This window comes from Manis pentadactyla, chromosome 3 (genome assembly GCF_030020395.1).
Source record: "Manis pentadactyla isolate mManPen7 chromosome 3, mManPen7.hap1, whole genome shotgun sequence".
Classification (NCBI taxonomy): domain Eukaryota; kingdom Metazoa; phylum Chordata; class Mammalia; order Pholidota; family Manidae; genus Manis; species Manis pentadactyla.
The window spans coordinates 185,047,479-185,064,190 of NC_080021.1; the positions used below are offsets into that span (position 1 = coordinate 185,047,479).

The 16,712-nt window shown below is 53.5% G+C and overlaps 1 protein-coding gene across 8 annotated transcripts; it reads left to right on the forward strand.

Annotated features, from left to right (window-relative positions):
* Positions 1–3,173: 3,173 nt before the first annotated feature.
* Positions 3,174–16,672, forward strand: LOC118918815 (galactose-1-phosphate uridylyltransferase). Of its 8 annotated transcripts, none has more exons than XM_036898047.2 (22): positions 3,175–3,323; positions 3,623–3,792; positions 4,015–4,090; positions 4,176–4,224; positions 4,341–4,470; positions 4,620–4,676; positions 4,826–4,948; positions 5,233–5,365; positions 5,468–5,551; positions 5,871–6,025; positions 11,065–11,164; positions 11,447–11,507; positions 12,240–12,409; positions 12,548–12,662; positions 12,814–12,846; positions 12,931–13,097; positions 13,759–13,922; positions 14,668–14,809; positions 15,079–15,198; positions 15,314–15,410; positions 15,670–15,752; positions 16,257–16,672. In XM_036898047.2, the coding sequence occupies exons 1-22, from the start codon at positions 3,299–3,301 to the stop codon at positions 16,271–16,273; spliced, it is 2,271 nt and encodes a 756-aa protein (XP_036753942.2). In that variant the 5' UTR covers positions 3,175–3,298; the 3' UTR covers positions 16,274–16,672. The 8 variants fall into 8 exon arrangements, with proteins under 8 accessions (XP_036753954.2, XP_036753942.2, XP_036753943.2 ...); XM_036898048.2 differs by having other exon boundaries at positions 4,072–4,090; XM_036898050.2 differs by having other exon boundaries at positions 3,204–3,337.
* Positions 16,673–16,712: the final 40 nt, after the last annotated feature.

Sequence of the window (16,712 nt, forward strand, 5' to 3'; positions counted from 1 at the left end):
CTGGCCGGGCACCCGGGTGCCGCCCCCTCGGGCTGAACCATTTCCTCGCAGGGTGCAGGAAGCAGGGAGGGCCGAGGGGTGGGGAGCCGCCGCACTCGCGCGGTGAGGGGGCGGGGCCAAGGGGGTCCTTGCGTCCAGCATCAGGGCCTCCAGGCAGTGTCTCTTCAAGCACCGCATTTGTGGAGAGAGGGGTGAATGGCGGTGAGTCCCAGAATGGACTGGCCCGCCTGGTGCCCTGACCGGTGAAGCAGGCGAGCCCTGAAGCTGCTTTCCGGGCTGGTGATTGTTGAGGCCCGCCTTTGCAAGTACAGAAGATGGGAGGAGGCACTTCAACTTGAGAGTCTAACGGAAGGCTTTCCGGAGGTGGTGACACCTGAGCCGTCTTTCAGAGCAATGGAAAGGGCCTTCCAGCCAATGAGACCTACTCCGAGAGCAAAGGCACGCACTAAAGAGAAAGCATGGGATCTTCAGGGACCTGCAATTCATTCTTTATTCTATATCATAAAATGCGAGAGAATGGCCTTTTAAACCAGCTGAGGGTTATCAGGAGAAGCAAAAGCGAGAAAAGCAGCAGCATGGTGCAGTGAATAAGAAACTCTAGGGTGGTCTGACGAGGTTAGAAGCCTGGCTGCAACTACTTTTGTGTGACCCTGGGGAAGTTACTTAAAACTCATTGTGATTCAGTTTTCTCATCTGTAAAAATGAGTTAATATTTATAAAGCAGTTAGTGTCTGGCACGTGGTGTCATATGGTAGTTTTGTAAATAAAACAAAGGAGAAGAGAACTGGAAGAGCATAGCCTCACCATGAGTGTGATAGAATGAACGGTGGACAAGTTAAATATAATTGAGAGGTCCAGTAAACTGATGGGAAATGGTTGTTAGGTTTCTCAGTAGGGGCATGAAGCAGAGATGATGCTATACATTTCACAAGTCATTTCATTTTGCTCTTGGGCAGTCAGATTACATTCCACAGTCTACTCTAGTTAGATGAGACTATGTGATTGTATTCTGGCCGGTGAGGTATAGGCAGAAATTACATATGCCACTTCCAAGTCTGGCTCTCCTAAAATCTTCCCTGAAATTCTTTTCATTCTCCCTCTTTCCTCATCTATAATTGTAGTTACATAGAATTAAGTAATTAGTGGAGAATTCTGAATGCTACATGGGACAGAGGTCCCCCTCTTCCCGACAATGGACTGTGTTGTTAAGCCACTGAGTTTGTGGCTATTCATTTTAGCAGCTAAAGTTACTTACTCTGGCTAATAAAGGGCAAAAGACATGTTACAGAGTACTGTGCAGGTTAAGAGTAGAAGCTGGGAAGATGGACTATTTTTTTGAGAAACCTGGTGAAGAAGGAATTATCTAAAGGGGAATGTGGGATTAAGGGAACATGTTTCTATACTGGCTATGGTTTCTGTGACACTCTTGAGCTGACCATTCTCTAAGAACCCTGAGTAGCAGGGACTAACACCCAAATATGGCCTCTGTTCCTTGCTCCAGGCAGAGCCCTTTGGGACTTCCTAGGCCTGCAGCTCCCCTACCTGGTCTTTCAGAAAGCTTCTCCAGCACACTGTTTAAAAAAACAACAACAAAGAAAAACAAAAGAAGCATCCTTTGGCCTTAAGAGGGTCTGTGACCCCAGGAAGGGGAATAAGGGGCTGAGGGTCACAGCCATCTTCCCTAGATACTATAGAAGAGATCACACCTCCAAGATTTTGGAGAGAAATGGCTGGGTAAGCCCCACCTCAGCCATCCTCCCCTTCTCTCAAAAAGTGACCTTGGGGAGACACAGAAAAGGAGATTTGGAGATGTTCCTAAAGGAGAACAGGAGTTAGTTGGGATGAGCCAGGGAGTGGCGCTGAAGCACTGGTGTACTTGGGAAAATGGGGCTGCCTCCAAAATCCAATCATTCAAACAACAAACACTGCTGAAAGAGTAGAAAAGCAGAAAGATCTTCTATTCTCCCTTGCTCCCCATACCATGAGCATCCAGAGGGGCAGGCAAAACCTCTGTTTCTCAATCCCCTTATCCCTTCCCCCTACCTAGTGGCTTCTTCAGATTCCAGTCTCAGGACCTAGGGCAGAGATTAGGTAAATGACCAATGACCCAGTTTTTTTTATCTGAGCTGCAGAACACCTGGTTTTGGCCTGGCCTGGCCGGGCTTCAGGAAAGGGGCCTCCCTGCTATTGCCCAGGTCCTAGCACACTAGGTTTCTGCCTTGGGTCTCACTGAAGTCTCAGAGACATTTCAGAGCAGTGGGAAGACCCTGGAAACTTTGTTTCATCTCAGCTTGACCACTTATCCTTTGGGTGACCTTGAGGTCTCTGTTCACTACTGTGAAATGGAGGAGGTTCAGACAATATTTAGATGGCTCTTTAAAAGTGCCAGGGGAGGAATTAATTTGAATTTTGTCCTGGTATTGGTTTGATCCAAGGAAAAGTTAGAGAAGGGAAGGGGGTGTGTAAGGGAAACACCTCTAACCCCCCATCCCCTTGGTGGCTGGAGCTACTGACAGTCCTGTTCTAGCCACATTTTCAAGTTTCTTATAGTCCTCTTACCTGCACCCACTTCCAATGCTTCTGGTGTGTGCATGTAAAAAGAGGTAGAGAGCAAGAGAATGAGACTGAGGATATGGTTAGGCTGCGCTTTTTCCCCAAATGTGTTTCTTCTGTCTGGTGGAGATGGGGAATAGTTATGGTGAAGTACTCACTCCCCCAGGTAATACCTGAGGCCAGGGTTCAGCTGAAGCAGATCCGCCCCACCTCCATAGCCACTGAGCAGGTAAGTGAGGTCATTGTGGATCCAAGGTTATACCCTTACTTGGCCCTGGAATGTTCGCTCTGGGAGGCAGAGGCCATTCCTGACGTGTACACACGGGGCTTTCCTTTGGAAAAATGATACCTGGCACATGGTAGATGATCAGTAAACCTTTGCTAAATGAATGACCAAATGAATGAATGCCACAAAGAAATCTTGCAGGCGTCCAGGAGGTGAGGGATCTGCAATAAGCAGCTTTCACAGAGGTTCTTCCAGAATGTCTTTCTGTAAGATCCAGGCTTTGGGCCTGGAGTAAGGGACCACAGATGTAGCCCTCTACGGTGCTTGACGTCCTGAGCTCCGCCCCCAAGTGTCCTGGCGGCCCCTCAGGGAGTCACGTGCTGGAGTTTGACCAATCATCAGGCTAGGGGCTGGGCTGGGCAGAATTGGGGCTGGGTGAGAGGCTGCTCCTCTCGAGGTACGAGTGTCCGCGGCGGACCCGACCCTGAGCAACGCCGGCAGGCATCAGAAGGGGACGTCATGGCCACAGACTTCCGAGCGAGCGGTAACGGCCGGGAGGTCGGGACTCTGGGACGCGGAGCCGAGCCTTCCCCTCCCTTAAGAAATTGTTGGCCCTACCCCCAGGTCGGCGCGCCCACCCGGCCAGGCCCCCGGAGGCAAAAGCACACGCCCGTGTTGGGGCTGCAGGCTGATTGGTGCTGGGAACGTCCAAGCTCTGGTTTTTAACTCCTGAGCAGGACGGGGCCGAATGGGGTGCCTCTAGCTTGGGCCTGCTGGTGGGTGAGACCCCCCCGGGGCGGGGGCAAAGAGCTTTACTGACTTGTCTTGACTTTCTACTCCCAGAGCATCAGCATATCCGCTACAACCCGCTACATGATGAGTGGGTGCTGGTGTCAGCTCACCGCATGGAGCGGCCCTGGCAGGGGCAGGTAGAGCCCCCGCTTCTGAAGATAGTGCCCCGCCATGATCCCCACAACCCTCTGTGTCCTGGAGCCACACGGGCCAATGGAGAGGTAAGCTTTTAGAGTCTGTATTTGCTGGCATGACTACAAGGAGTAGCTTCTCCTTAGAACTGCCCGTCCCCAAAGGGCAGTAGACCTTTTGGGTCATGCCTGACCAAGTTTTTTCAACCCCAGAGTGGGCCTTCCTCACATCCTTGTAGCTTGTCCAGAGCTTGAAGCCCACCAGATGACTGGTAGAAAGGGGCAGGGAATGCTTCTACCCCATCCTTGTAGGTGAATCCCCACTACGATGGCACTTTCCTGTTTGACAATGACTTCCCTGCTCTGCAGCCTGATGCCCCCAATCCAGGTAACCTGCTCTAGCTGCTGTTGCAGGGAAGAGAGGCGAGACCTCTTGGGGGTTTGTTACAGAGAGCGATACCTTTTTATCTCAGGACCCAATGATCATCCCCTTTTCCAAGCAGAGGCTGCTCGAGGAGTTTGGTAACTATGGATTTCGTCTCTTAAAACCTTCATCCCAGCTAAGCTCTGGTGTTGGGCCCTGCCCCTAGACAGCCAAGCCGTATCTCTCTGTCATCCCTCCCTCCTTCACCACCTAGTAAGGTCATGTGCTTCCACCCGTGGTCGGATGTGACGCTGCCACTCATGTCAGTCCCTGAGATCCGCGCTGTCATCGATGCGTGGGCCTCAGTCACAGAGGAGCTGGGTGCCCAGTACCCTTGGGTGCAGGTCTGTGAGGTTGCCCCCTCTCCTGGATGGGCAGGGAGGGGGTGGTACAGCTTTTATTTTGCAAAGCTGCATTCCTATTTCCACATGATATGGTCTGGAGGGGTCGACCGCCTTTCTGTCTACTAAAGCTCCCTACCCCTACCTGATAGATCTTTGAAAACAAAGGAGCCATGATGGGCTGTTCCAACCCCCACCCCCACTGCCAGGTAAGTGTCAGGGACTCCAGTAGATTTCTGGGCTTCATGCAGGTGGAGAGGAACTGGAGTAAGGGGTGGGACAGAGGAAGTGTGCTAGTGATGTGGCAGCTTGGGGGTGAGGGATCTGCCTGCTCTTCTCTGCCCCTGCCCCTTGACAGGTGTGGGCCAGCAGTTTCCTGCCAGATATTGCCCAGCGTGAGGAAAGAACTCAGCGGGCCTATCAGAGAAAACATGGAGAGCCCTTGCTGATGGAGTATGGCCGCCAGGAGCTGCTCAGGAAGGTGGGAGAAAGTCAGGGCCTGTGTCCCCAAGGAGCCCCTAACCTTACCCCGAAAGAGAGAGGTGTGTGAAGGAGAAGGGTAGAAGGGAAGTAGCAGAGAGACTTGCTAGGAGGCCATAGTGATGATCTAAAGAAAAGATGATGGTGGCTTAGACTAGGATAGCAGTGGTGGAGGTGGTGATAGGCCATCAAATTCTGGGTACATTTTAAATTCTGCTTCCCTGTGTATTTGCTGACTCTCCCTACACCCGCCTTGAGGACCTCATCTCCATTTGGTCTGCCCAGGAACGTCTGGTCCTAACCAGTGAGCACTGGTTAGTGCTGGTCCCCTTCTGGGCAGTGTGGCCCTTCCAGACACTGCTGCTGCCCCGTCGGCATGTGCGGCACCTGCCTGAGCTGAGCCCTGCTGAGCGTGATGGTGAGTCTCCCATCAGGGACCCTGGGGCCAGGGTGTGGATGGGGATGGCTCTGGTAGTGCCAGTGTTTGGGCCCCAGGCTGAGAGTCAGGCTCTGATTCCAGATCTAGCCTCCATCATGAAGAAGCTCTTGACCAAGTACGACAACCTATTTGAGACATCCTTTCCCTACTCCATGGGCTGGCACGGTGAGGTTTATTGAGCACCCATCTCTTGCGCCAATACCATTTCTGGGCTCCTGGGGCCCAGCCCAATGGCCTGTAAATCCCAGCAAGCCTTGAAACTTTTGCCGGGGGATGTGTCCAGAGCAGGGATGCTGGGTCTGAGGGTGGAGTAAGGAGCTTGATGAAGCTGTGTCTCCCAGTGTGCTTTCTAATGCCTGGGCTCCTCTGGCAGGAGGTGCTGGGACATGTAGTTTTCAAGTACCTAGCCTTGTGTGGGGGTAGAGGCTAGGCTGAAGAACTAAGAAAGGGCCTTCCCCAGCCATCTCTGCCTTCTTCTTGTCAGGGGCTCCCACGGGATCAGAAGCCAGAGCCGACTGGGACCACTGGCAGCTGCATGCTCATTACTACCCTCCACTCCTGCGCTCTGCCACTGTCCGGAAATTCATGGTTGGCTACGAAATGCTTGCCCAGGCTCAGAGGGACCTCACCCCTGAGCAGGTCAGGACTCAGAGCACCCTGGGTCCTCAGGTCCCCTTTTCTCTCCATTTCCTCAAAGGATCCCAACAATCATGACCCTGAGAACCACCGTAATCTGAATAAGCTAGTCATTCTTAGGGACAGGAGCACTCAGCTCTTTCACTGTCTGATTGTTCCAGCAGTTGCTTACTACCAGCCTTCTGCTCCCACAAGCCCTTCTTTACTGTCTCCTAGGTACTCAGAACTCCATGCCACCATTCTGGGCAGCCCTGACCCTCCCTGATTGCCCCCTGTCCCCTTACAGGCTGCAGAGAGACTAAGGGCACTTCCTGAGGTTCACTACCATCTGGGGCAGAAGGACAGGATGACAGCAGCCATCGCCTGACCACACTGACCACAGGGCCTTCTGCCTGAGGGAATTGGAGTCTAGGGTTTGGGTAGACATGGGATCAATAAAACTGTGTTTCTCAAACTTTAATCATATATTCTAATGCCAAAGGAGTATGAATTCTAACTCTCAGGGGCCTGGGGTTAAATGCTGAAGGCACAGCTCCAGCCACAATTTTTCTTTGCCTACAGACATGCAGAAACTTAAAGATACCAAAATTCCACCCCAAACACCTCAGTGTTACCTCTGACCTATAGATTCCCTGGTTCCTGGAGTAATAAAGGCATCCAGTTTAAGAAACTTTTAGAATCCCGTGTTCTTGCCTGTGTCTGAGGCTTTGGGAAGGCCAGAGTCCACTTCACCACCACCCCGAGGGGATCAGCTCACTGAGCCTGGGCCTGAGGGTTTGGTGGGGAGCGGGTGAGCAGGATCCTCGTCCCACTGGTCAGTGGTCAGCCCCTGGGCTTCTGGCCAGAACCCTGGCTTTGTGAGTGACTGAAGCTTGGCTCTGCTCCAGCCCACAGGGGCTGAAGGGGCAGGTCAGGAACGTGTATGTGGCTTTGTGTCCTTGGCTTCTCCAGACTCCAGCATGTATGTGCAGACTCTCTCACCTCTTTGCCCTTGTGTTTGGGGGTATTGCACAGGGCAGAGAACAGCTTTGGCAGAGAATGGGCTGCCAGAGTTAGAAGCCCCAGGGTCTGAAAGGAGGGGGATGGTTCTAGAAGGGACCTGGTTCCACCCTCCCCTCTGGACTGGTTTCCTTGGCAAGGCTGTGTAACTGTGGGAACAATGGCCCTTGCAACCCAGGAGACCTGATACTGCTTAGTGTATTCTGCTGTTAGGTGAGGACAGAGCTTGTAAGCAATGCCAGAATACTTTTTGTTTCCATTCTTCTTTCAAGGAAACTGAGTCTCTGGAAGGGGATATCATGCCAAGGCTAGCCAGTGACATCCTGGCCCAGGGGAACCTTGGCTGCCTGCCTTCCAGTCCAGGGTTATTTCTTCTTCGAGACCCTGGAGGGGAAGGGCCTAGAACTTGGGAGTGTTGCCTGCATCTGGAAGGAGTTCAGACAAACATGTACACATCTTCCTTGAGCCCCAGTGACTGGGTTGTGGATGAGAACCCTGGGTGGGTGGTTGGCCTCTTAAAGCATACACACACTAACCTGACCTTACACCTTGGCTGTGGCTGCATTTTAAAATCATCTTGGGAGTTAAAAATAATTCTCACGTCTAGGTCCAGCTTCTAGAGATTCTGATTTAATTGGTTTGGAGTGTGGCTTGGCAGTTTTGAAACCACAATGTCCAGAAAAGTTTGAGACCAACTGCTTCACACCAGACCTCCTCCTTCCTTATCTTATCTGGAGTTGGGGGCACCTTCAGTTTCTCCAGTCACCTGCCCAGTGGTTCCTGAGTGGATTTGTCTGTGGACAGCTGGGAGGCAGAAGGGCCTGAAAGCTTTCTGTCTTGCTCTCCCAGGAGGACAGGCCTTCAAGAAAGGACCTAGGATTCCAGCTCCAAGTTCTGTCCCAAGCAGCCTCCTCGGTCCCAGACGGGACAGGAAGTGTCCAGCAGAGGTGGGGGTGGAGGTGATTGGCAGTTGGAGGCACCAATGGGCCGAGACCCCCGCCCCCATTTCTCCCCTCTCCTTCCATTGGTGCCTGGGCGGAGTCACCCCAACTGCGGGGCCCCAGGGCGGGAGGGAGGGAGCAGAGGCCAGGGCAGAGGGCGAGGGCGAGGGCGAGGGCGAGGGCGCTGGCGGCGGCGGCCGCGGAAGGTGAGGCCTGGTGCGGCGGGTGTACACGAGGAAACCGTGCCAGGAGAGGGCGGGGCAGGGTGGGGTAGATCTGGAGGGCCCGGAGTGACTGTCAGTGCCTGTGTGACTGTGAGGCTGTGTAACGATGCCGTGAGAGTCTTAAGTGTCGCTTTGTGCAACTGCTAGTTAATGTGACCGTGTGTCAGTGTGCATGTCACTGTGCAAGTGTGGGATTATGTGTCTATCTGTCAGTGTTCAGTTTCAGGGGAGAGACTGGGTTACGTGTTTGTGAGAGGGCCTGTGACCACATCAGGGAATGTGTTTCGGGAACGTCTTTGAGGGGTTTAAGGCTGTGTCTGCCAATGTGAGAGTGGGAGGCTGGGTTTGTATGTGCCAGTGTGTGACTTCAGCAGTAGCACTGCAAGAGTGAGACTTGTACTGTGTGTGTGTCCTGTGACCTACCAGACTGTGTGTTCGTATCTTGGGGACCCACTTCAATAGCCAAGCGGACTGACCTTTCTACTTAGTGTCCAACAGAGACAGCCCCATCCCCAGGGCACTTGGCTTCCCCTCCCTCTTTCTGGGCCATTGGCCCACTTCTCCTTATTATCTGTTTCCCTGTCTGACTCGGTTTCCTTATATTTCTTTTTCTTTTCCTACTACTGCCTTCCTAGAGCTAAATTGCTCTCTGCATCTCTTCCATTTTGTCTCCCCAGGTATCTCTGTGTATCTGCTTTTTAGTTCTGCCTCTCACATTCTCTGCATCTCTGTCTCACTTTTTGCCCCTGTGCCTGGCTCCTGAGTTCATCATTGTCTCTTTGGCTACTTGGGGGCCTGTAACTGTGCCGAGATATGGGATCTGTTATGCTAAGAGCTCCCTGGAAGAGGGAGCTTAAGCCAGGACCAGGAGTTGCTTTTACGGAGCTCCATCACAAGGGCAGAGTGCTAAGTGTATGTCTGATAGGGTGCAGAAGAGTAAGATGTGTGTGTCTGTGCGAATGCATGGGTATGTGTAAATGTGAGTGTCTGAGTCTGAGCGAGGATGTCTGAATGTATTGGTGTGACTGTAAGCCACGACATTGCAGGGTGTGTGTTTGAGCATAAGTGTGGGTCTTGTGTATCTGGCACTGAGGGACCAAAGGCATTTCCTGGTGCTGGGGCCCAAAGAGTGGAAGGGAAGGTGAGAAATGGCTGGGGCATCCAGGGGAGAAGGAGCTGGGCTCTGACTTTTCTTTATATCCCCCAACCCGGTGTCTCCCTTCCCCTCAAAACACAGCCAGACCTAAGGAAATATTTGCTGGGGAGTGAAAACAGTGGGAGCATGAATATGAGTCTGATTTTTCATTTGATTGTGTCCGCATGTGTTCGAGTGTCTTTTTATTGACTGTGCCTAGTGAGTCCACGCGTGAATGTGGCTTTGTTCGGCTATGTGAGAACAGGGAATCTCATGGAGAGGGACAGAAGCAGCCCTCCTTTCCCCCTTGTTGGCCCTGCTATGCCTTTGGCGTCTTTTCCAGATCTGGGGAGGCCTCTTCCCTTCCCAGGGCCTCAGTGGGAGGGGGTGGGACTGGAGGAGGGAGGGGGAAGGAGGGAGAAGGGGGCCTGGCTAGGGGTGGCAGAGCTCCAGGGCTCAGAGAAGCAGGGGGGCCTGGAAGGGGAAGGAGGGGTTGATTCTGGGGTCCCAGAACTGAGTGGAGCTGAGACGGGTGCTGTAGCTGTTGGTAGGAAGTCCTGAAGGCTATGGACACTCAGCCACTGGGATCACAGAGGTAGGGCAGGGCTGATTAGGGTAAATGTGTTGGGGGGCCAGGGGTGAGCCACTATACTCAGAAAGACACACAGGCATGTGGAGGCCCCTGCTCTGCTCTACTTGGGAGGGGTCTGTGCTCTTCCTCTTTGGAGCCATTGCCCAGGGCTCTGTCCCCATCTTTTCCTTCTGTCCCTGTGGCCACTTCCTGCTGCTTTCCTGCTCATGCTTTCCCCCATCCAGCATCCCTTTCTCCTGGCCCCCAACTGCCACACGCATGGTTGATTACCTCCTCAGCCTTTCTAGTTGCTGCTGTCCCAGTCCAGCCCCTGCCACACTGAGCCCCCACCACCTCCAAGTTCTGATCATATCTTCGCCCTGTGGCCCCCACCCAGGCCCCTATCCCTGCAGGCTCCCAGCTCCTCTCAGACTCCTCTCCTCTCCCGACACCCTGTCTCCATCTGCTGGCTCCCTGCCCACCCCCAGGCTCTGGCAGCAGCCAGGGCATCTGGATCTGCTTAACTCCACAGCCTCAGCCTGCACCCTAGCGCCATCCAGCCTCACAGGCTTGAGACCAACAAGATTCCAGAATCAAACCCAGATGAGTGGCCCAAGTAGCCTGAGCAAGGAGCTAGGCACAGGAGAGAAGGAGCTAGGAGCTTGGCTACCAGAGCAGGGCTAGCCTCAAGGCAGGAATCCAGGATGGGCTCAAACCCACCAGAACAGCTCTCCCAGCCCCAGGGTGAGCAGGGCTACCTCAGGTCAGTCAGAGGCTGTGATTAGCCCTGGGGCAGGTGGGGCAAACAGTGGAATCCCCAACAGCTGGATTGAAGGAGTTAATGGGAGTGACAGCCAGTGCCAGCGCTTGGTGCAGAGGTGGGCGCCAAGGGTGGTGTGGGGGGTGGTGCTGGCACAGCCTGTCATCTCCGGCTTTTGTTCCAGGCCGTAGGCCCAGGACTGAAATGGAGGGTGTGAGGGTGTGTATGTGTGTTGCACTGAATGTATGATGCAAAGGGGGAAACTTAGATCCCCCAATGATTTCTGATATCCTTACCCTACGTGGTACCTCAGCTTTCCTCCTAGAAAACTCCGATTTGGAAGAGGAGGAGGCAGGCTTTAGCTTCCTGTCTCAGGGATGGGGGATTGCTGACCCTGCCTTTCTGCCCACAGATGAGCAGCAGCTGCTCAGGGCTGAGCAGGGTCCTGGTGGCCATGGCTACAGCCCTGGTATCTGCTTCCTCTCCCTGCCTCCAGACCTGGGGACCCCCAGGTGAGAAGAACCCTGCTCTGTGACCCCAACTCTAACTTGTGACTTGCCACCTTCACTGTGGCCCCTTTCCATGCCTAACCTGTGACCCCTGACATCCAGCCTGGCAACATCCCCTCTCTACCCTGTCCTCTGAGCTGTGTCTCCAGATTATAACATGACGCTTTGACCCAATGACCTACTCAGGGCTTAAAAGTCTACCCCTTATGTGTGTCACTCACAAAGTGGGAGGTGGGATGGGAGAGAAGAAGAGGAAGAGCCTCCCCTCAGAAGTGCCCTCCACAGGGGTCCAGTATGGGCAGCCTGGCAGCTCCATGACACTGTGTTGCCCTGGAGTGACCGTTGGGTAAGTAAGTGACCCATCTGCCTCTGTGGCTGACACTCAAGAACCCCTTCCTTGCCCGCTGTGTCTATAATCTCTCTATATAACCTCTTTATGTGTCCTAACCCTCAAAACATCCTTATTCAACAGAAAACTTCAACCAACATGCGTTGAGCACCTGCTAAGTGCCTGGTGTATTCTAGGCCCTGGGATACAGCAGTGTACAAGCCAGGCAAGATACTTGCCTGCACAGAGCTGACATCCTAGTGGGGCAGACAGGCAATCAGCAAATCAGAATCTTGCCAGGTAGTTAATACCTGGAGGGCAGAAAACCAAAAGACAGGGATGTGGCAGAGGGTAACTGAGTAGTTACTTTTTATTGGTGCTCAGGGGAGGCCTCTCTTAGGAGGTGACATTGAAGCTGCTTTTGGAAGGTTAGGAAGGAGGCAGCCAAGCACAGGTTGTTGTAGAAGCATTCCTGACAGAGGGAACAGCTAGTACAAATGTCCGGAGTTGGGAATGGGCTCAGCGCTCTTGAACAGAAAGGCCAACATGATTGGAGTACAGTGGGTGAGGCGGGGAGAGGGCAGAGCTGAAGAAGGAAAGGAAGGCAGGGGCTAGATCATTGGGGTTTTGTAAGCCAGCAAAAGGAGTTTGAGTTTTATTGTAAGTGAGAAGCAAGTGGAGAGCTGTTGCATGGTATGACTTACACTTTAAATCTTCCCTCTGTCTATCATCATGTCATCTCACCCCCAGGGCCCCAGTGTCCTGGTTTCGGGACGGGGAGACAAGGCTGCTCCAGGGACCTGACTCTGGACTAGGGCACGAACTGGTCCTGGCCCGGGTAGGCAGTACTGATGAGGGCACCTACATCTGCCGGACCCTGGACGGTGCACTTGGGGGCATGGTGACCCTGCAGCTGGGCTGTGAGTCAGGGAGGGAGTACTGGGTGGCACTGGTGAGACATGGGGCTCCTGAGAGAATCCAAGCTCTGGGTAGTACATCTTCTGGGATGGGGAGGATCTGGGGACTTCTCAGTCTCCAGCTACACCCTCTGCTTCTAGACCCCCCAACTCGCCCTGTTGTTTCCTGCCAAGCAGCTGACTATGAGAACTTCTCCTGCACTTGGAGTCCCAGCCAGGGCAGCGGTTTACCCACCCGCTACCTCACCTCCTACAGGTGAGTGCACGACCGGGCATGTATGCCTGTTCATCTGGGCATGCCAGCATAATGTGGATATGTAGGCAGGGAGGGAGGTCCTGAGGGAGGCCTTAGGGAGAGGGAGGATCCTCTTTTCCTTTCTGACCTCAGATGGCCCCCTCCCTGTCAGGAAGAAGACAGTGCCAGGAGCTGATGTCCAGAGGTAGGAGATGAGGGAGAGGCTTGGGCTCCAGCTGAATCCCACAATGACCACTTCCAAAGCCCAAGATTCCATCCTCCCTCTTAGGATGAGTTCATCCACAGGGCCCTGGCCATGCCCACAGGACCCCCCAGAGGCTGCCCGCTGTGTAGTCCATGGGGCAGAGTTCTGGAGCCAGTACCGGATCAATGTGACTGAGGTGAACCCTCTGGGGGCCAGCACACGCCTACTGGATGTCAGCTTGCAGAGCATCTGTAAGTACCCACCCCTCAATGGTCCCCCAGATCCCTACTGCAGAGAGCCCAAATGGACGCCCGACTATAAAACTCCCTCCACCCAGAGCTTCCAGACATTTCCCTTTCAACATAGACCCCGTTTCAGCACCCATATGGCCCCCAGGGAGACTGAGAAGCACAAGAGCTCAGAGCCCAGGAGGCAGGGTCACCTCAGCCCCCAGAAGTTGCTGCCACTGTCCCACTCCCCACAGATCCTTTCTGGCTGCTATCCCCAGAGCTGCCTCTCTGATTCTAGGCCCTGTGCTGAACCATGTCTAGGTTGTCCTGCCTAATGGAAGCCCTTGCTTGTCCCTCCTTCCTCTTCATCTGTGCGTGGGAGGGAGGTGCTAGAGCTCTGGCTTGACTTGGGGCCAACTCATCTTCCTTGGATAGAAAGCAGAATCGCTGTTTAATGTACAGCAAACATTTCAAAAACCTATCCCCAGATCTCAGCTAATATTTTAATAGGGGTGACAGACATGTCCTGAGCCTAATGGATGATCAAGACTAAGATTTCCCCAACCCCCTTGGGAGTGCTTCCCTCAGGTACCTTAGGCACACCCCCGCCTCCCTTGGGAGGTGAGACGGAAGGGATGGGTGCTTGTCCTCTGTCCTGACTTTGTGTCTCCACTGCCCACAGTGCGCCCTGACCCACCCCAGGGGTTGCAGGTAGAGTCGGTACCTGGCTATCCGCGCCGCCTGCGTGCCAGCTGGACATACCCCACCTCCTGGCCCCGCCAGCCCCACTTCTTGCTCAAGTTCCGGCTGCAGTACCGTCCAGTGCAGCATCCAGTATGGTCCATGGTAAGGCCTAGAGTGTGTACCAATCTGGGGTTGTGGGGCCTGTCTCTGGTTTCATGTTCCTGAGTTTTCTGTATGGCTTTCTGGTGCTGGCAGATCACTGAAGCCCTGTCGCTTCCAGCTATAGTCCTCTGCATGGGTCAGGCTTTGTGCCGGGCAGTGGGGATGTGGCAGGGACCCACAGACTGAGCCTCTGCCCTGCAGGGGTGTTAAGTCCATCTATGGGAAGGTAACAGTGGATTTTTAAAAATAATTTTTCTAGGAAAAGACGCACATCCTCATACAAACACCCATATATCTAGATGAGGATAGTAGTGAATTCTCACCTCTGGAGGTATCAAAGACCCGGCTAGCATTAGGTCCAGGAAGAGGCTGCCTCAGATAATGACCAATATTTACTGAGTTCTGTTTGCCTGCAGGCACCCATTTTACATGCATTATATTGTTTAGGGTATTCACTTCTTTCTTACAAATGAAGAAACTGAGTTTCAGAGAGCCCAAAGGCCACCCAGTAAATGGTACATCAAAGATTTGAACCCAGGCAGTCTATATAACCGCCATGCACTTTTATCTTTCCAACACTAGGTGTAGACTTGACACCATGGTCACCAGACGTGAGGCCCAGACAGTTCCACCAGGCTGACAGGGACAGGACTGGGAGGAGGGGGTGCTCTTTGCAAACTGGGGCTGGGGAGCAGGTAGATGCTTATAACCTGGATAATGTGGGAGGAACCATCTTCACTCCCAGGTGGAGCCGGCAGGATTGGAGGAGGTGATCACAGACGCCGTGGCTGGGCTGCCCCATGCCGTGCGGGTCAGTGCCCGGGACTTTCTGGACGCTGGCACTTGGAGTGTCTGGAGCCCTGAGGCTTGGGGGACTCCAAGCACTGGTGAGAGACGGAGCCAAGGGGAGGGCTACCACATGTCAGCTGGACCATCATTCCAGTGGGCGTGTAGCACACACAGGCCCAGGAAAGGGGTTCTTCAGTCCTGGTTCCCTGCAGCCCCACCTTAGCTTAAGTCCTACCCCTCAGCCTCCACCCTTCCTACTTCCCCAGGAGCAAGCTCTACCCTTTCTAGGCACTCATGTCCACCCCAGGCCCTGGCCTCCATGCCTACGCAGCGTGGACCATTCGCCTCAGGTCTCACCTCCCTTCAGGGTCCCTATGGAAGGAGATACCAGCTGGGGGCCAGCCACACTCTCAGCCAGAGGAGGGGCGTCAGGGGGGCAGCTCCGCTCCCCCAAAGCCCTCTCTCCTGCCAGACCCACAGCCACTTGGTGAGTTTTGGCAGATGGGCAAAGGTTGTAGGGGATGGAAAACCACAGAGAGGTGGGGGCACTGAGTTTAGTCAGGCAGGCTCACTTTACAATGACTTGTGATCCCCCCTCTCAGACCACAGAGACCCCGTGGAGCAGGTGGCAGTGCTGGCCTCTCTGGGAATCTTCTCTTTCCTGGGACTGGTGGCTGGAGCCCTGGCACTGGGGCTCTGGTAAGCGACTGCCCTTGGCCCCTCAGCCTCTGATCCCATGCATGCTCGGATACCCACAGACCGTACCCTTTCCCATCCCTCATGATTCTCACTGATGCCATTGAACCTATCTGATTCAGGAACTACTTTCTTTCCCCTGCCCTCCTTCCAACTTCATGATTCTCACTGATTCCTCTCCTGATGCTTTACGAATAAGCTCTTTTGGAGTACACTGAGATGGCCCACATTGTCAGGGAGATAATTGCCTTTTTATATCCAGGCTGAGGCTGAGACTGGACAGGAAGGATGGACCCCAAAAGCTTGGGTTCTTGACCGCAATGGTTCCAGTGGACAAACTTCCAGGTCAGTAAGGCCTCCAGGAGGTTTGAATTCAGAGACATATGCCCTCATTTTCGGTGTCTGAATTAGGAGCCAGATGCGCTAGTCATGGTAAGGTGTTGGGAATCAGTGTTGTGTCTCCTCATTTTTATATTGGGGCTCAGGGATGGGACTTTCATTCTTGAGTTTCTGGCCTCACAGTTGGGTGTCTCCCTCTCTCACAGGATATTGGGGCTCCTAGATGGACTCCCTCATTTTCAGGGTGTTAGGATCAGAACTGGGCATCTTTTCTTATTCTTGGGGTATTTTGGATCAGAGCTGGGTCCCTTCCCTTGTTCTTGATGTGTCTGGGTCCAGATCAAGGTCCACTCCCTCATCTTTAAAGTGTTAGGGCTCCCTCAGAGCTGGGCTGCCCTATTCGTTCTCAGAGTGTTGGGCTCAGTACTGTGTTCCCTCCATCATTCTCGGGGTATCTGGGTCAAAATCCAGTCCTACTACCTCCCTTGATTTGCCTCTTGCTTCTTTTAGGATCTCCAAACCTGTAGAAGACCCAGGAGGGCTTCAGCTGATTCCACCTGTAACTCTGTCTTGCTGCTGTGGCTGGATGGACAGACAGAATGCAAGCAGGACAGTAGATACCCGTGGAGGGGGAGGCCTCAGCTGAATGTTCTGTTTGGAGCCCATTTCTGTGAGACTCTGTGTTCCCAGCTTGTCAGCTCAAAGGTACCTGGACCTCTGATTTCATCCCAGAGCTGGAGGTCTACCTGAGGGATGTGTGTAGATGTGTATGCCTGTGTCCGTGTATGCCCATGTGTATGTGTGGCAGGAAACATGTGTTCTCTGTGTGAGTGTATGTAGGTGCCTGGGGAGTGTGTATGGGTCCTTGGCTCTTGGCCTTGCCCCTGGTGGGGATTTTGAAGGTGTGAATAAAGACAACGAAGAGGTTCTGTTTACTGACATGATTCCTAGCTCCAGATTCAGGGC